Source organism: Petaurus breviceps, unplaced genomic scaffold (assembly GCF_028583685.1).
Source record: "Petaurus breviceps papuanus isolate PSGF00001 unplaced genomic scaffold, PetGlider_PUasm1.0 189, whole genome shotgun sequence".
In the NCBI taxonomy this organism is placed as follows: Eukaryota; Metazoa; Chordata; class Mammalia; order Diprotodontia; family Petauridae; genus Petaurus; species Petaurus breviceps.
The window spans coordinates 30,973,308-30,987,753 of NW_027185809.1; the positions used below are offsets into that span (position 1 = coordinate 30,973,308).

A 14,446-nucleotide genomic window follows, 5' to 3' on the forward strand; every position below is an offset into this window, starting at 1 on the left:
TGCAGGAGGACTCAAACAATGAACATTTCTTAGTCATTGGAGGGAAGGAGGGGGCTGTTCTAGCCCAACATTCCCAATTTTCAACCAATCATGTACTCCTCACCCCCAAGATGCTGCCAGCCAATTGCATTGTTCTCCCCACCTATTCAACTCTGTTCTTTGTTCTCTTGTATTTCCCAAAACTCTGTGGAGGCTATTAAGCCCCACCTTGGGGTCTTTGGTGATTGAGAGAAGGCATTGACCCAATTTATTGGCTATTCATAGCCTAACTATGCTCAGACCGTTGTCTCTCAGTTTACCTTATTTTTCTTTCTTTCTTTTTTTTTTTAAGTTTACCTTAATTTTCTAATGTAACAATGTTACCAAAATCTCAAGCCTCACACCTTGATGACTTGGAAGATGGTGCTACCTACCCTCCATAGTTGACCGCAAGGTTGGGGACAGGTATGTAAGATAATGAGTTCTATTTTAGATGTGTTGAGTTTGATATCCCCACTGGACATAGAATTTGAGATGTCTGAAAGATGAGGCCAAATTGGAACTCAGGAAGGGGATCAGAGCCAGATGTGGAAATTGCCTGCATAGACATGTTAATTGAATCTATGGGAACTGATGAGATCACCAAGTGAGATAGTGTAGAAGATGAAGCCCTGGGGGGCTCCCCACAGTTAGCAGGCATGATTTGAATGAAGCTTTGTGACAGAGCCTGAAAAGGTACATCAGACAGGTAAAAGGAGTCCTAAGAGATAAATGTCATGAAAACCTAGGGTTACAACTCTCTAGTTATGCTTAAATTACCACCCCCTGCTTCTGAGTAGATATGGACAATTTAGAAGCACCTTACCACCCTTCCAGAAACCTAGAATGTTAGAAAAGCCTCTGGCAATTATCTAGGTTTTTTTTTTCTTTTTGGAATGTGGAAGGCAGGGCAATTGGGGTTAAGTGACTCGCCCAAGGTCACATGGCTAGTATGTGTTAAGTGTCTGAGGTTGGATTTGAACTCAGGTCCTCCTGACTCCAGGGCTAGTGCTCTATCACTGCACCACCTAGCCACCCCAAATGATCTAGTTTTAACTTCATTTTTTTCTTGTTGTTTAGTCATTTCAGTTGTGTCCAACTCTTTGGGACCCCATTTTAGGGTTTTGTTGACAAAGACCCTGGAATCATTTGTCATTTTCTTCTCCAGCTCATTTTACAGAGGAGGAAACTGAGGCCGAGTAAGTACCTTGCCCAGATTCACACAGCAAATAAGTGTCTGAGGTCAGATTTGAACTCAGGTCTTGTAGACTTCAGGCTCTGGTCCTCTATGCCACCTAGTTGCCCCATTTTACATATGAGGAAGCTGAGGCCCAGAGAAGTGCTTCCAGAGTCACACAGAAAATAGGCAGAATGGGAGCTAGATCCAAGGTCTCCTGATTCCCAGTGCAGCTGTGGTGTTTCTTTCCCTGGCATGGCTTATTAGGTCTGGGACACACCATCCTCTCTTTTCTGATCAGCCTCTGTGCTTCTGTATGAAACCTGAACCTCCCAATGGACCTGCTAGTCCACCCAGCCTCCCAACCCAGTTCTTCTGGTGAGCAAGAGAGTTCAGAGGTCAAGATTAGGGTACCGAGGGGTGGCTAGGTGGCAAAGTGAATAGAGCACCAGCCCTGGAGTCAGGAGGACCTGAGTTCAAATTTGGCCTCAGAAACTTAACACAAAAACTAGCCGCGTGACCTTGGGCAAATCGCTTAACCCCAACTGCCCTCCAAAAAGCAAAAAAATAAAAATAAAAAGGAAATACGGAGCTTAAGTGACTTACCCAAGGTCACATGGGCAGTGAGTAGCAGATAGGAGAATTGAACTCAGGTTCTATGCATCATACTCTTCCCCTTCACCTACCTTTAAAGATCAAGGACAGGTGAGGCAGGGACTCCACTTCATACTTATAATAGTAAGTGAGGGGGGAAGGGAGAGTTTGTTATATGTAAAGGTTTGGGCTCATGGTATTGTTGTTCAGTCCTGTCTGACTCTTCATGACCCCATTTGGGGTTTTCTTGGCAAAGATCCTGAAGTTGTTTGCCATTTCCTTCTCCAGCTCATTTTACAGATGAGGAAACTAAGGCCAACAGGGTTAAGTGACTTGCCCAGGATCACACAGCTAGTGAATTTTTGTGGCTGGATTTGAATTTAGGGAGATGTCTTTCTGACTCCAGGCCTGGAACTCTATTCACTACACCACCAATCCAATAACATTCCAAGGATGAGGCATTTGTCTGTCAGTCACCAAGCCTATCTGAGCTTATCCACTGAATGACCATATTTTCCCCCTGAAACATGATACTCAGTTTTGCTGGGTAGGTGACTCTTGGTTTTAATCCCAGCTTCTTTGACCTCCGGAATATCATATTCCAAGCCCTTCGATCCCTCAGTGTAGAAGCTGTCAGATACTGGGTTATCCTGATTGTGTTTCCACAATAATTCAAATTGTTTCTTCCTGGCTGCTTGTAATATTCTCTCTTTAATCTGGGAATTCTGGAACCTGGCTATAATATTCCTAGGAGTTTTCTTTTTGGGATCTTTTTCAGGAGGTGATCGGTGGATTCTTTCAACCTCTATTTTGCCCTCTGGTTCTAAAGCATCAGGGCAGTTTTCTTTGAGAACTTCCTGGAGGATGATTTCTAGGTTCTTACTTTGGTCATGGCTTTCAGGTAGTACAATAATTTTAAAATTATCTCTCCTGGATCTATTTTCCAGGTCAGTGGTTTTTCCCATGAGATATTTCACATTGCCTTCTATTCTTTCATTTGTTTGCATCTGTTTAACAGCATCTTGATTTCTCATAAAGTCATTAGCTTCCATTTGCTCCAATATAATTCTGAAGCAATGATTCTCCTCATTGAGTTTTTGAGATTCTTTTTCCATCTGGCAAATTCGCCTTTTTAAGGCATTCTTCTCCTCATTTCCTTTTTGGGCCTCCTTTGCCATTTGAGTCAGTCTGTTTTTTAAGGTATTATTTTCCTCAGTCAGGCTGTTGACTCTCACTTCATAATTTTCTTGCATGTTCTCATTTCTCTTCCCAATTTTTCCTCCACTTCTCTTATCTGCTTCTTAAGGTCCTCTATGGCCTGTAACCAGCTTGTATTTTCCTTTGAAGCTTTTGGTGCAGGAGTTCTGACTTCACTGATTTCCTCCTGTTCCATGCTTTGCTCCTTTTTTGTCCCCAAAATAGGAATGTAATGTTGGAATCTTCTGTCTGCTTTGTTTCCTTTGCCTGCTCATTTTGCCACTCAATTACTTGACTTTTGGGCTTTTTGCCACAGTAGGACTCTGCCACCAGACAGGGGAGCTTTCGTCCCAAACACTGGGGTTTTCTCAGCTGCCGGAGGTATTAGATGGGTGTCCTCTCTGAGGTCTCCACACGCTCTGGAAAGCTGGACACATACCCCAGGACCTCCACCCTAGATGGCAATCCAGATCCAAGCAGGTTAAAGCAAGAGTGATTACCCCTCAGACTGGTGCTTGGTCCCCCCACACTCTGCAGGCCAGGAGCTGAAGCTGCCACATGGCACAGCCTTGCCGGTGCCTCAGCAGCTTCTCGCCCTGGGGGGCAAAAGCCATGCACTCCCACTTACTGGTCCCAAAGTCCAGACTGCACTGGCCTCTCACTTTGTCCTTCGCATCTATGTGTTGATAAATCTGGAAACCGCTACAGCTGCTGCTGATCTGGAGTCCCTCAGGCCATGGCTGGTCAGGCCCACCCAGGGGCTAAAGCCTCGGTGTGGGGCTGGGCTTGGCTCCCAGAGCGCTTCGAGCTGGATTCCTGTGGGCCTGCTAGGCTGTCCTCAGTGGGAGGTTAGCTTCTCTGTGTCATTTTGTGGGTTCTGCAGCTCCAAAGTTTGTTTAGAGTCCCCTTTTACATGGATTGGGGTAGGTGGAAGCTGGAGCCGTGGGAAGGTCATGCTTCTACTCCGCCATCTTGGCTCTGCCCCCAGATCCATCTCTATCTGAGCTTATCCAGTAGAATACTGGATATTAAAAAATTAATTTCATTTTTTGAATGAACAAAAATTTATTTTGTCTCCCTTCTTTCCTCTTTCTCATTGGAAAAGAAAAAGAAAAACCAAAAGCCTTGTAAAACTATGCAGTCAAGAAGAACAAACTCCCGCGTTGGTCACGTCCAAAAAATATCCAGTGACTTCTTGACTAAGTGCCAACCTCCAACTCTGCCTCAGGATAAGTGGAGGAGACAGTGAGTGACCCTTGAGAGGCCTGAGCATCAAGGTTACAAATGTAATGTGCTGCTGTTGGCTGCCACAGAGAACAATTCAGGTTTCCTTAAGTCTCAGCCCCAGAGCTGCCACATCCAGCCTAGATGCCTGGGAGAAGTGCTGGAAATGAATGGGTCCTAATTCTCTTAACCCCAATACCTTCAGATAGCAGGGACATAATGCGGCCGCTTTCAGGTTGACAACCACTGGAAGAATTATCCATAGTGAAGGGTAGAAAGAGTGTGGAGTTGACTACAAAAATGGCAAAGGAAAATTCTGAGAACCGCGAGCAGGAGGTGAAGAAGTCACTGTACTGAGGGCAGCCCCTCTGCCCAAGGTTCCCCTCTTGTTCAGTCTCAGCTGCTATGGTCAGACTGGTAGTGTGATCTATCCAAGAAGGTAACATTCAAGGGTGGGGAGAGCTGTAGAGGGAATGGGAGAGACTCTACCACAGACCTATCTGAGATTAGTTTAGGTGTGTTCCTGGGACAATCTGAAGGATGCTAGAGTAGCTGTCCCTCATCCCCAGGGTGTCTGAGGAAGCTGAAATTTGTTCTTGGGAACAAGACATGACTGCCTTGCTTCTCTCCATGGTCAAGCACAGGTTAGATTCTAGCCAGGATTTCCTGTTTAACATTGGCCATCCTTTAGTTTCTTAGTAGTCTGTTGCCAAGTGTAGAACCTACCTGCCAAATATCTTTTGGAATCCTTCTTCCCCAGTCCCAGACACTGTTGTATAGTGGATAAAGTCCAGGACCAGGAGTCAGGAAGAGCTGGGTTTATGTCCCATCTCAGACACTTCTAGCCATGTCACCCAGGACAAGCCACTTAACCTCTCCATGCCTCAGTTTCCACATCTGTAAAATGAGGGGGTAGGACTCTATGATCTCTAAGGTCTTTTTTAGCCCTAAATCTACAATCCTAGTTGTCTTTTTTCCTCCTTATTATCTGTTTTCTAAATTATTGAAATAGCCTTTAGACTCATCTCACTGACTCCCATCTTTCCCCTTTCCAATGCCTGCTCTATCTAAATGACAAAATCTTCTTAATGCATAGATCTAACCACTTTTTACTCCCCTTCTCAAAAAACCCTCAGTGGTTCACCATTGCTCATAGGGTGAAATATAAAATCCTGAGCCTGGCACACAAGACCCTCCATAATTTGGCTTCAGTCAACCTTTCAATCAATCAACTTGCTTGTACCAGAAACTGTGTTAAACCCAGGAAGCACAAATAAAGGCAAATGATGATCCCTGCCTTCAAGAAACTTATAGTCTAACAGGAGAGAGAAAATGAAAACATTTCCAGCATTATTTCATTTTTTTTTTCTTTTTGGAGGTGAGAAGGCAGACCAACTGGGATTAAATGACTTGCCCAAGGTCACACAGGTAATAAGTGTTAAGTGTCTGAGGCTGGATTTGAACTCAGGTACGCCTGACTCCAGGGCTGGTACTCTATTCATTGCCACCTAACTGCCCCTATTATTTCATTCTTTATATACTCCACACTCAAGTCAAACAACTGCTCTCCCATTTTTCATCTTACCTTTCCCCACTTGCATGAATTTGCAGCTAGAATATACTTCCTCCATATTTCTGCTTATTGAAATCCTTCTCTTCCTTCTAGGCACAGCTAAGGGGTCACCTCTTCCATGAAGCCCTCTCTGATGGCTGTCACATTGTCCACCCTGCCTCAAGGGCAGCTAGGTGGTGCAGTAGGTAGAACACAGCTTGGAATCTGGAAGACTCATCTTCCTGAGTTCAAATTCAGACTCAGACACTTACTAGCTGTGTGACCCTGGGCAAGTCACTTAACCATGCCTCAGTTTCCTCATCTGTAAAATGAGTTGCAGAAGGAAATAGCAAACCACTTCAGTATCTTTGCCAAGAAAACCCAAAATGTGGTCATAAAGAGTCAGACATGATTGAAAATGACTGAGCAACAATAACAACAAAAAGACCTTGGGCAAGTCCTGTAATTAATTATGCCTCAATTTCATTCTTTCTAAAATGATGCAGTTAGACAAGATGACTTCTAAGGAAGGTTCTTTCTGGGTTGAGGTCATGGTCCTCTTTGAGAAGGAAGGAACAAACAACAATCAACATTTTGTGAGTATCAGTAGCTGCCCCACTGGGGACACAACTGGACAGTTTCAGTTGGGCAACACAGCTCCCTTCCTTCCTTCCTCCCTCCCTCCTTCATTCCTTCCTTCCTTCTCTCTCTCCTCCCTTCACTCCCTCCTTCCCTTCTCTGTACATAAAGAGAATCATGCCTTTACCAGTAGGTGTTCTGCCCAAAGGACTATAAATTTTGAGTGCTGAAACTTCATAAACTATCTTGGGGTTTATTTCTTTTTTGAGGATCATGTCTTAATCCAAACCACTCTAGATCTCATTGATTGGCCAACAGTAGGTCCTAGTCCAAGACTCATTTAGTCATTGTTTGGGCTCTGATGGTTCAGAGTGAATGTAAATAGCAATTGTTTCTGTTTTGGCCTGATACCCTGAAGATCTTCCCTTCCCGGATTGATTTTTTTTTTTTTTGACTAGGTAAAAGAGGCCATTCTTCGCCTCATTCTTACCTCCTTAATCCCTGAATGGGCATTGGCTCAGACAAATCGAGACCTGAGAAAGACCTTAGGCCAAAGTCTCCCTCTGCATCCAGGGTCATCTCTAGTCATCCTAATCTATGTCTTGCCAGTGGACACAGAAGGCTTCTGAGGAAAGAGTGAGGCTGGTGACTTTGCACAGCCCTGCCTCACTTAAATCCAATGTCATGGTCCTCTTTGAGAATGAAGGATAAACAATGACAACAGCAAGGATCCTGTGATCTTCTATGTCTCCTGGGAAAGAAGGGACCTCATAGCTCTAAGGTTTCAATAACCATATCTGCCCATGCACTGGCTGGGTTCCTGACATTACCACTTTAGAGAAAATGAAAGTAAACATATTTTTAAAATGTTTTTAATGACCAATCATTCATTTTCTGTTCACAGTTCAACCATGTCCATCAGGTGACAAAAGGGAACATCTCATGATATATCAAAGATTACTAGAGTGTAAAATTCCATGAAGATAAAAGATATACCTTCTTTAAATTTTGTATCTCCCTCAGTATCTAGCCCTGTGGCAGGTATTTAATAAATATTTGTTTAATTGTATTGAAGTGGATATTTCCCATATTTGGTGAGAGAAAAGCAAATTGGAATTGATCCATTTTTGTCATATGCCAGACGACAAGTGCAAGATGCATGTGTCAGGTGACCAGGTCTGTTTCCAGCTCTGATGTGGTTTTGATCAGGTCACCTCCTTCTTCCTGCTTGTCCCTTTCTCCATCAGCAACCTGAATATCAAGCAGTCCCATCCTTCTTCCATGTTCCTGTCTCTTCCCTTAAGACTTGGGAGGGTGAAGGAGCTAGCTACTTGAAATGTCTATGGAGCTGTCTCCAGGAAAGGGACAGAGCAGGGTGGGAATGAGGTGGGTCTGTGTCTTCAGCCTGTCTCTGGCTTGCTTTCATGCCAGAACTGCCACTAAGCCTGGCATAACTTGATCATGGCATTGACCAATGTGCCCCCTTTGACAGAGGGAATGAAACAGGTTGGAGAGAATTGAGGGAGGACAGGAAAAGGGAGTCAGTGAAATAAGCTCCCAGTACCCCTTATTTGGGTGGGGGCCTATGTGAGAGAAGAACTAAATATAATGAGAGGAAATCAAGATTCTCTGAGGCTAGACAGATGTGGGCCTGATAGCATTCTCTTACCCAGTTCCTTTTGGGAGACAGAAGTGGGTTCATGCTGGAAAGTGAGAGGGCTCTTGACTCCAGCTTGCCTGCAAACACCAGGATACCTCTAGTATTAGTATCCACGGACAGAGATATTCAGGGCTCCCCCAAACCACTGGTGAGGGAAGGACTGAGTGCTGCTCAAGGAAGGCAACCTGGGCCTCACTAGCCCTGGCTGCTCTTGGACAAATAAGCCACCAGTGCCACAACCACTGCAATATAGACACCGGTGCCAAGGGTGATAGAGAGGATGGCCAGAAAGAGGGCCCGTCGAGAAGTCATGCTGGCCAGGTGAAAGTCCCCTTTGGAGATGGCCTTGCTGGTCTAGGAAAAGAGAAGTCACATAAGCAGATCCCCCTCTCACTCTGGACACATCCTTCATAGGCTACTTGAGAATGAAGACAAGGGTAGTAAAGGCCCATGAGGGAAAGTATAATTCCCCAGGGATTCAACTGATTCTTCCTTCTTTTTGGCCATTCCCTAAAAATCCCTGACTTAAGTCACACAAAAGGATAGGAGTGGATCATTTCAGAAAATGGGTGCTATTAAAAATGGGATGAAGTTGTTTTGGGGGCAAGGCAGGGCAGGGCCATTCCTATTTGTCCCCATAGACACGATATCTTGGGTAGCTTATATAGCACCCACCCCCAACAATTACCCAAGTGAAATCACATTTGGAAAAAAAAAACCACCCTAAACTCTCAAAAGTAGCTTTGAATGAGAAGAGAATACCTTAAAAAACAACTTTCTTAGGTGGTGGGGAGAGACACTGAGGAAATCAAAGAGCATAGTGCCATATGCCACAAAGTCAGTATGTTGAAGGGCTGACTGTATACATATACACATCTCTCTCTCTCTCTCTCTCTCTCTTTCTGTCTATCTATATTTATATTTAGTTAGTTATTTCTCAGGTTTTCATAAGACACAGCCAAAAAAGTCACTTCCCAGGTCCAGAAGTACCCTTTCCCAGGGCTAGGAGTGACTGCCCAATTCATAGCCCTCCTGAGACCTGATTGCTTGTGGGTAGAAGGCATAAGGTTTTAAAAAACAGACTTCCCTTTATGGTATAAAGCACAGCCAGGATGGTCCTTTCATTTGAAAGAAAAGTCATGCTCCATCCTGCATCCCACACCCCACCTATAGATGCTCCACAGTGAACCTTACCCTTTGTGAGAAGTAGAAGGCTGCAATGCCCAGAGGCCAGAAGCAGCAGAGCATGGAGAAGATGGCGAGGCCAAGGTGGTCCCGAGGTGGTAGAGTGAGAAAACCATCTTCACTCTCACTGACACTGGAGGAGTCACTCTGGAAAATAGCAGGGAAGGGGATTAGGTTGGCTAAGAAGGAGTTCCTGCCTTGAGAGATGGGAAGGAAAGAAAGGGGTCCTGGAATCTCAACTAAGACTAAGAGTGAGAATATCTTTTTTTTTTTGGAGGGGTGAAGGCAAGGCAATTGGTGTTAAGTGACTTGACCAACATCACACAGCTAGTTAAGTGTCAAGTGTCTAAGGCTGGATTTGAACCCAGGTCCTTCTGACTCCAGGGCCGGTGCTTAATTCACTGAGTCACCTACCTAGCTACACCATGAGAATATCTTTGATATTGGATCCCAGATTTGAGATGTAAGGCTTTTAGTGTTTGCCCTGCCCTCCCTTTAGAACAGGGGTTCTTAACCCCTATGTGTTATGGACCTCTCTGGAAGTCTGATGAAGCTAAAGATCCTTCTCTGAAATATTTATTCAATTTTATTCCCCCCCCCATTTACAGTTCCCTCCCTTTATCCTTTCCCCTACATATTGAGAAGGCAGGAAATAGAAATATATATATTTTTTGAGGGATGATGGTAGGGCAATTGGGGTTAAGTGACTTGCCCAAGGTCATACAGCTAGTAAGTGTTAAGTATCTGAGGCCAGATTTGAATTCAGGTCCTCCTGAATCCAGGGCGGGTGCTCTACTCATTGTACCACCTAGCTACCCCAGAAATGTATATTTTTTTAAATATATTTCAAAAATATAAAAATATTTTTAAATAGTACCCAATGATATTGAAATACAGTTACCAAAATCATTTTTTTAAAAACCAACAGGTCAGAGATCCCCTGAGGGCTATCCACAGTACCCTTAGTGATTAGAACTTCTGCCTTAGAGCATTCTCCTAAAGGACAGGAATTCCATCTTCTACATAAGGCCTAACAGGAATCAGCCTTGCATATTGAAAGACCTGGGTTTAAAGCTCAGTTCTTGTTGTTTGTCCTTCCTTCTGGAAGAGGACCAATGACATCAGGAGGGTGATGTCTTGACTTGCAAGGGAACTGGATTTAAGTGAGGCAGGACTGTGCAAAGTCATCAGCCTCATTCTACTCCAAATTCATTGGAGTCCAGTGGCAAGACTTAGGTCAGGACAACTGGCCCTCAGCTCTTAATATATGCTAATGGTGTGACCATGCCTAGAATGCACTCCTTCCTTTCACCCCTCCATCATAGAGTCTCTCTTGGTTTAAGATGTGGCTCAGGCACCATCTTTTGTGTGAAGCTTTTCCTGATTTCCCACAACTTCCAGTACCCTTTCCTCCTAAACTACATTGTATTTAACTGATTTGTATATATTTGTATTATTTATTTTACATTTATGCTGTATATATTGTTATATGGGCTTACCTCCACCATTAAAACATAAGCTCATCGCAAGTAGGGATTGCTTTATTCTTTATACTTTTATTTTTAGTGCCTGGCATATAGTAGGTGCTTAATGAATACTTGCTGATTGATTGATTAAGAGGAAATCAAGTTGTATAATCTTGAGTGATAATGATGATGATAGTAGGATAGGAGATGGAGGACTCAGTGAATGAATATCCACAAGGCTGCCCCTCTGTTCTTGGGCTCTGGAGGGGCTTTGTGGAAGGTTGGCCCAATGGTCCCCTAACTGCTAATATATATATATTTCCCAAAGAGGATAAGAAAACAACTTCCTATCTTCGATCTCTACCACATGGGATACTCAGGGAGCACAATTCCTAAGGGTCACACTTGAGGACCTCTATAGAGGGCCATGTATGGCCTCCAGGCGGAAGGTTCCCCATTCCTTTTTAGATTATATTAATCTAGGAAAGTGAAAATTTGGGAAGGAGGTGGCCCCCACCCCAGGGGGTTGTCTGAACCTAGAAACTACCAGGAGCTAATTCCACTCCAGGTAGCTTCTTCTGATCCTGGAGGGCAAGCCTTCTTAAACTTTTTCTATATATGACCCCTTTATGATTTTTGGCAGTGTTTCTTGGCATTGCATGGCCTGAGGGCATGTACAATGCAAAGTGAACATGCTTTGTGTTCAGAATGAAGGCTGCAGTGAAGTTGCCTGATGTGACACAGGCAAGCACTGCCAGAAACATTTTGGATTCATTATGTGTTTGATTTTTAATTAATTTTTGGTTATTGCCTGTTTAGAAATCTTTTACTGTTGCCAAATTTTTCTCAAAGGGCTCAAGACCCACAATTTAAGAAGCAATGTCCTAGAGGAACCCTTGTCTGGGTCAATCACAATCTATACCCTAGCCCTTTGACTGCCTCTGGTCCAGGTTCGGGGGTGTGTCAGGTTGAATGACAACTTTTATGAATCTAAAACTGTTGTCTTAATGCAAGGGACAACAGCATTTTCAAAAGAGAAGTTGAGATATGGCATAGTATGCCAATATTCTAATATTTCCCATGAGTATTCATGGAAAGCAAAAGAGTGTGAAGCTATAGATATGAATAGCAACTATTTTAGAAATGAAAGCCTAGAGAGTTTAAGTCACTTACCCAAGGTTATGAAGTGATAGAAAGAGGCAGAGACAGGAGAACTTTGTTCTCTTGACTTGGTTCAGGCCCAGTGATGCTACAGCCTTCTTCCCTTACCCCACTCACCTCATCTTCTTCTTCCTCCACCTCCAGAAACTCATCTTCCACTTCAAAGGACACTGTCTGAATCTTGGCATCTTCCTCGGCCTGGCCAGGTCTCTGGACTCCTTCAAGGGTGCTGGTCTGGGGCTCCTTACCTTCTGTGAAGGTGGTTTCACAGCTATCTCCTTTCCACTCCTTAGCTTTGTCCTTCATGAGGAGAAAATTGGACCCATACAGTGCCTCTACAGCCAGCTGCAGGGACCCTGCATCTAATAGTTGGTGGGTTCTGGCCTGACCGGCACTGCCAAAAAAGTAGGAATAGAGCTTCTCCTGGCAGTCCCAAGTTGGAGAGTCTTCACAGAAGGGGTACGTGTTGGGGAGGTGACCATTACTCCTGGCCAACAGTGGCTTGTGCACATTATTCAGGCCTTCCATGTTTACAGGGGTAGGAGTAGAGGGGTTGGTGATGCAGGTGTTTGGCTGAGCCACAGCTGGGAACAGGAGTGCCACTTTCAAGGATCCTGCTGAAAGAGGAACACACAGACACAGTAGTGGGTTTGAGGGATCACTCAGGGTGAAAAAGAAAACCTGGCTTCAGAAATACAGTGAAGACCACCCTAGGCTTTTTAACAAGGGTTTTTTGGTGCTTTAGTTATGTCCTTAGGGGTAGGTAGGTGGCACAGTGGAGAGAGCATCTGACCTAGAGTGAGGAAGACTCATCTTCCTGAGTTCAAATCTGTTCTCAGTGATTCACTAGCTGTGTGACCGTGGCCAAGTTACTTAACCCTATTTGCCTCAGTTTCCTCATCTGTAAAATGAGTTGAAGAAGGAAATGGAAAACCACTGCAGTGTCTTTGCCAAGAAAACCCCATATATGGTGTCATGAAAAGTCATATACAACTGGAACAACTGAACATCACTCCTTCAATGGGACCCAATTTGTTGACCTGGCATATGCTGGCTTCTGCCTCATAACAAAGTCTTATTAGAGAGAGGACCAGGATTCCTGAACTCAGGGTCCTAAGCTTGGTTAGCCAAAGATGGTGGTAGGATCAGGACAGATTACATAGTAGGCATTCAGTAAATGCTTGTTAAATCAAGGAGTGACTTTGGGCAAATTTCACACTGCTCTGTCTTCAGGAATCCAGCAAGGGGACAGGAGAGGGAAAGCCTTCCTGGCTGAGGGATAACTGTGGTACAATGGATTCAAGAACTTGGGTTCATAGCATCATCGACCTAGGTCCAGAACTGACTTAACAGACCTCCTAATCCAACCAATTTCTAGAAAAAGAAACAGGCTCCAAGTTCAAAGATTTGTTCAATATCACAGGTAAATGGCAGAACTGAGAACGCAGGTCCCATGACTCTAAGTTCAGTAAAAACATTCAATATTCTTTACATTGCATTATATTGCCTCTGACATGTGTGATTCTGGGCAAGTGCCCTGACTTCCCCTCACATTTCCTCAGAAGATGATGAGGTGAGTCTGATGGAAAGTTGTGGGGTTAGGGAAGGAGGCTGTATCATCATTGGGCCTGAACCAAGTCAAGAGAACAGAGTTCTCCTGTCTCTGGAACTGGACTAGATGAATTCTCAGGTAATGTCCTGCTCTAGAGCCATGAACCTTTGTGGACAGAGCCAAGGTGGTATCAATGACCTATGGGATATGGTTGGTTCCTATTTTGTTCTGAGCTTATGAGACAATAGCAACAACCTCTGTGAGGTCCTCTGGAAGGAATAAGTCTCTCTGAGCCTTCTTTCACTCAGCTTCAAGGCTGTCCCAAGCTCAGAGTCACCTCTCCACTGCTTTTCCATAACTTCTCAGTAAGAGGTTTGGGGAGAGGGGAGAAGCAAAAAAAAAAAAAAAGCAGTAGGGAACAGAAATTGAAATTTCTATGCCCAGTGCCAGACCCAAGAGCTATCCCTTACTTTTCCCTCTGTCCTACTTCCACCCATTTTTATGCAGTCAAAGTCTGGGCAAGTTCCTTGTCCATTTTCTCCACCAGAAGTAGAGGAATGAGCCAAACTCCTAATTAATCTACATTTTTTAATATCTACAGTGTTCAGGGCACACGATTTAGGAAAAAGGAGAAATAAATGAATTGGTCCCCATCTTGAGGAAGTGAGAGGATGGATGCAGGCAATGGAAACCATGGATTTAAAGCTAGAAGACACCTTGGAAGTAATCACTCTCTCCTCTTGGCCATCTCCACAGCCTTGCTATTCTCCTTTCCACCCAGGAGAAACTTCCACCCTGTGGCCCTTTCCTAATTGGTAAGAGGCCTAATTGGCCTCTCCCAGACCACTATTCCAAGAAAAAACTCCAGCCGTGTGACCTTGGGCAAATCACTTAACCCCAAATTGCCCCCCCCAAAAAAAGCAAAAAAAAAAAAGAAATAGGGGCGGCCAGGTGGCTCAGCGAGTAAGAGCACCGGCTCCAGTGTCGGGATGACCTGGGGATCAAATCCGGGCACAGATACTTAGCACCACACCCAGAAATAACTGGCTGTGTAACCTTGAGCAAGTTACTTAACCCCGAG

At 44.3% G+C, this 14,446-nt stretch overlaps 1 protein-coding gene and 1 long non-coding RNA gene across 2 annotated transcripts; one reads left to right on the plus strand and one right to left on the minus strand.

Moving 5' to 3' along the window:
• The first annotated feature begins 361 nt into the window (after window positions 1-361).
• LOC138164409 (uncharacterized) lies at window positions 362-7,408 on the plus strand. The gene is made up of 3 exons (XR_011169048.1): window positions 362-444; window positions 6,269-6,358; window positions 7,246-7,408. It is a non-coding gene; the product is annotated as an uncharacterized lncRNA (long non-coding RNA).
• On the minus strand, window positions 7,198-12,364 carry SYNDIG1L (synapse differentiation inducing 1 like). The gene is made up of 3 exons (XM_069092215.1): window positions 11,931-12,364; window positions 9,196-9,333; window positions 7,198-8,355 (listed from the first exon to the last, which is right to left on the minus strand). Exons 1-3 carry the CDS (start codon window positions 12,339-12,341, stop codon window positions 8,197-8,199), a joined length of 708 nt encoding a protein of 235 aa, XP_068948316.1. The 5' UTR covers window positions 12,342-12,364; the 3' UTR covers window positions 7,198-8,196.
• Between the last annotated feature and the right edge of the window lie 2,082 nt (window positions 12,365-14,446).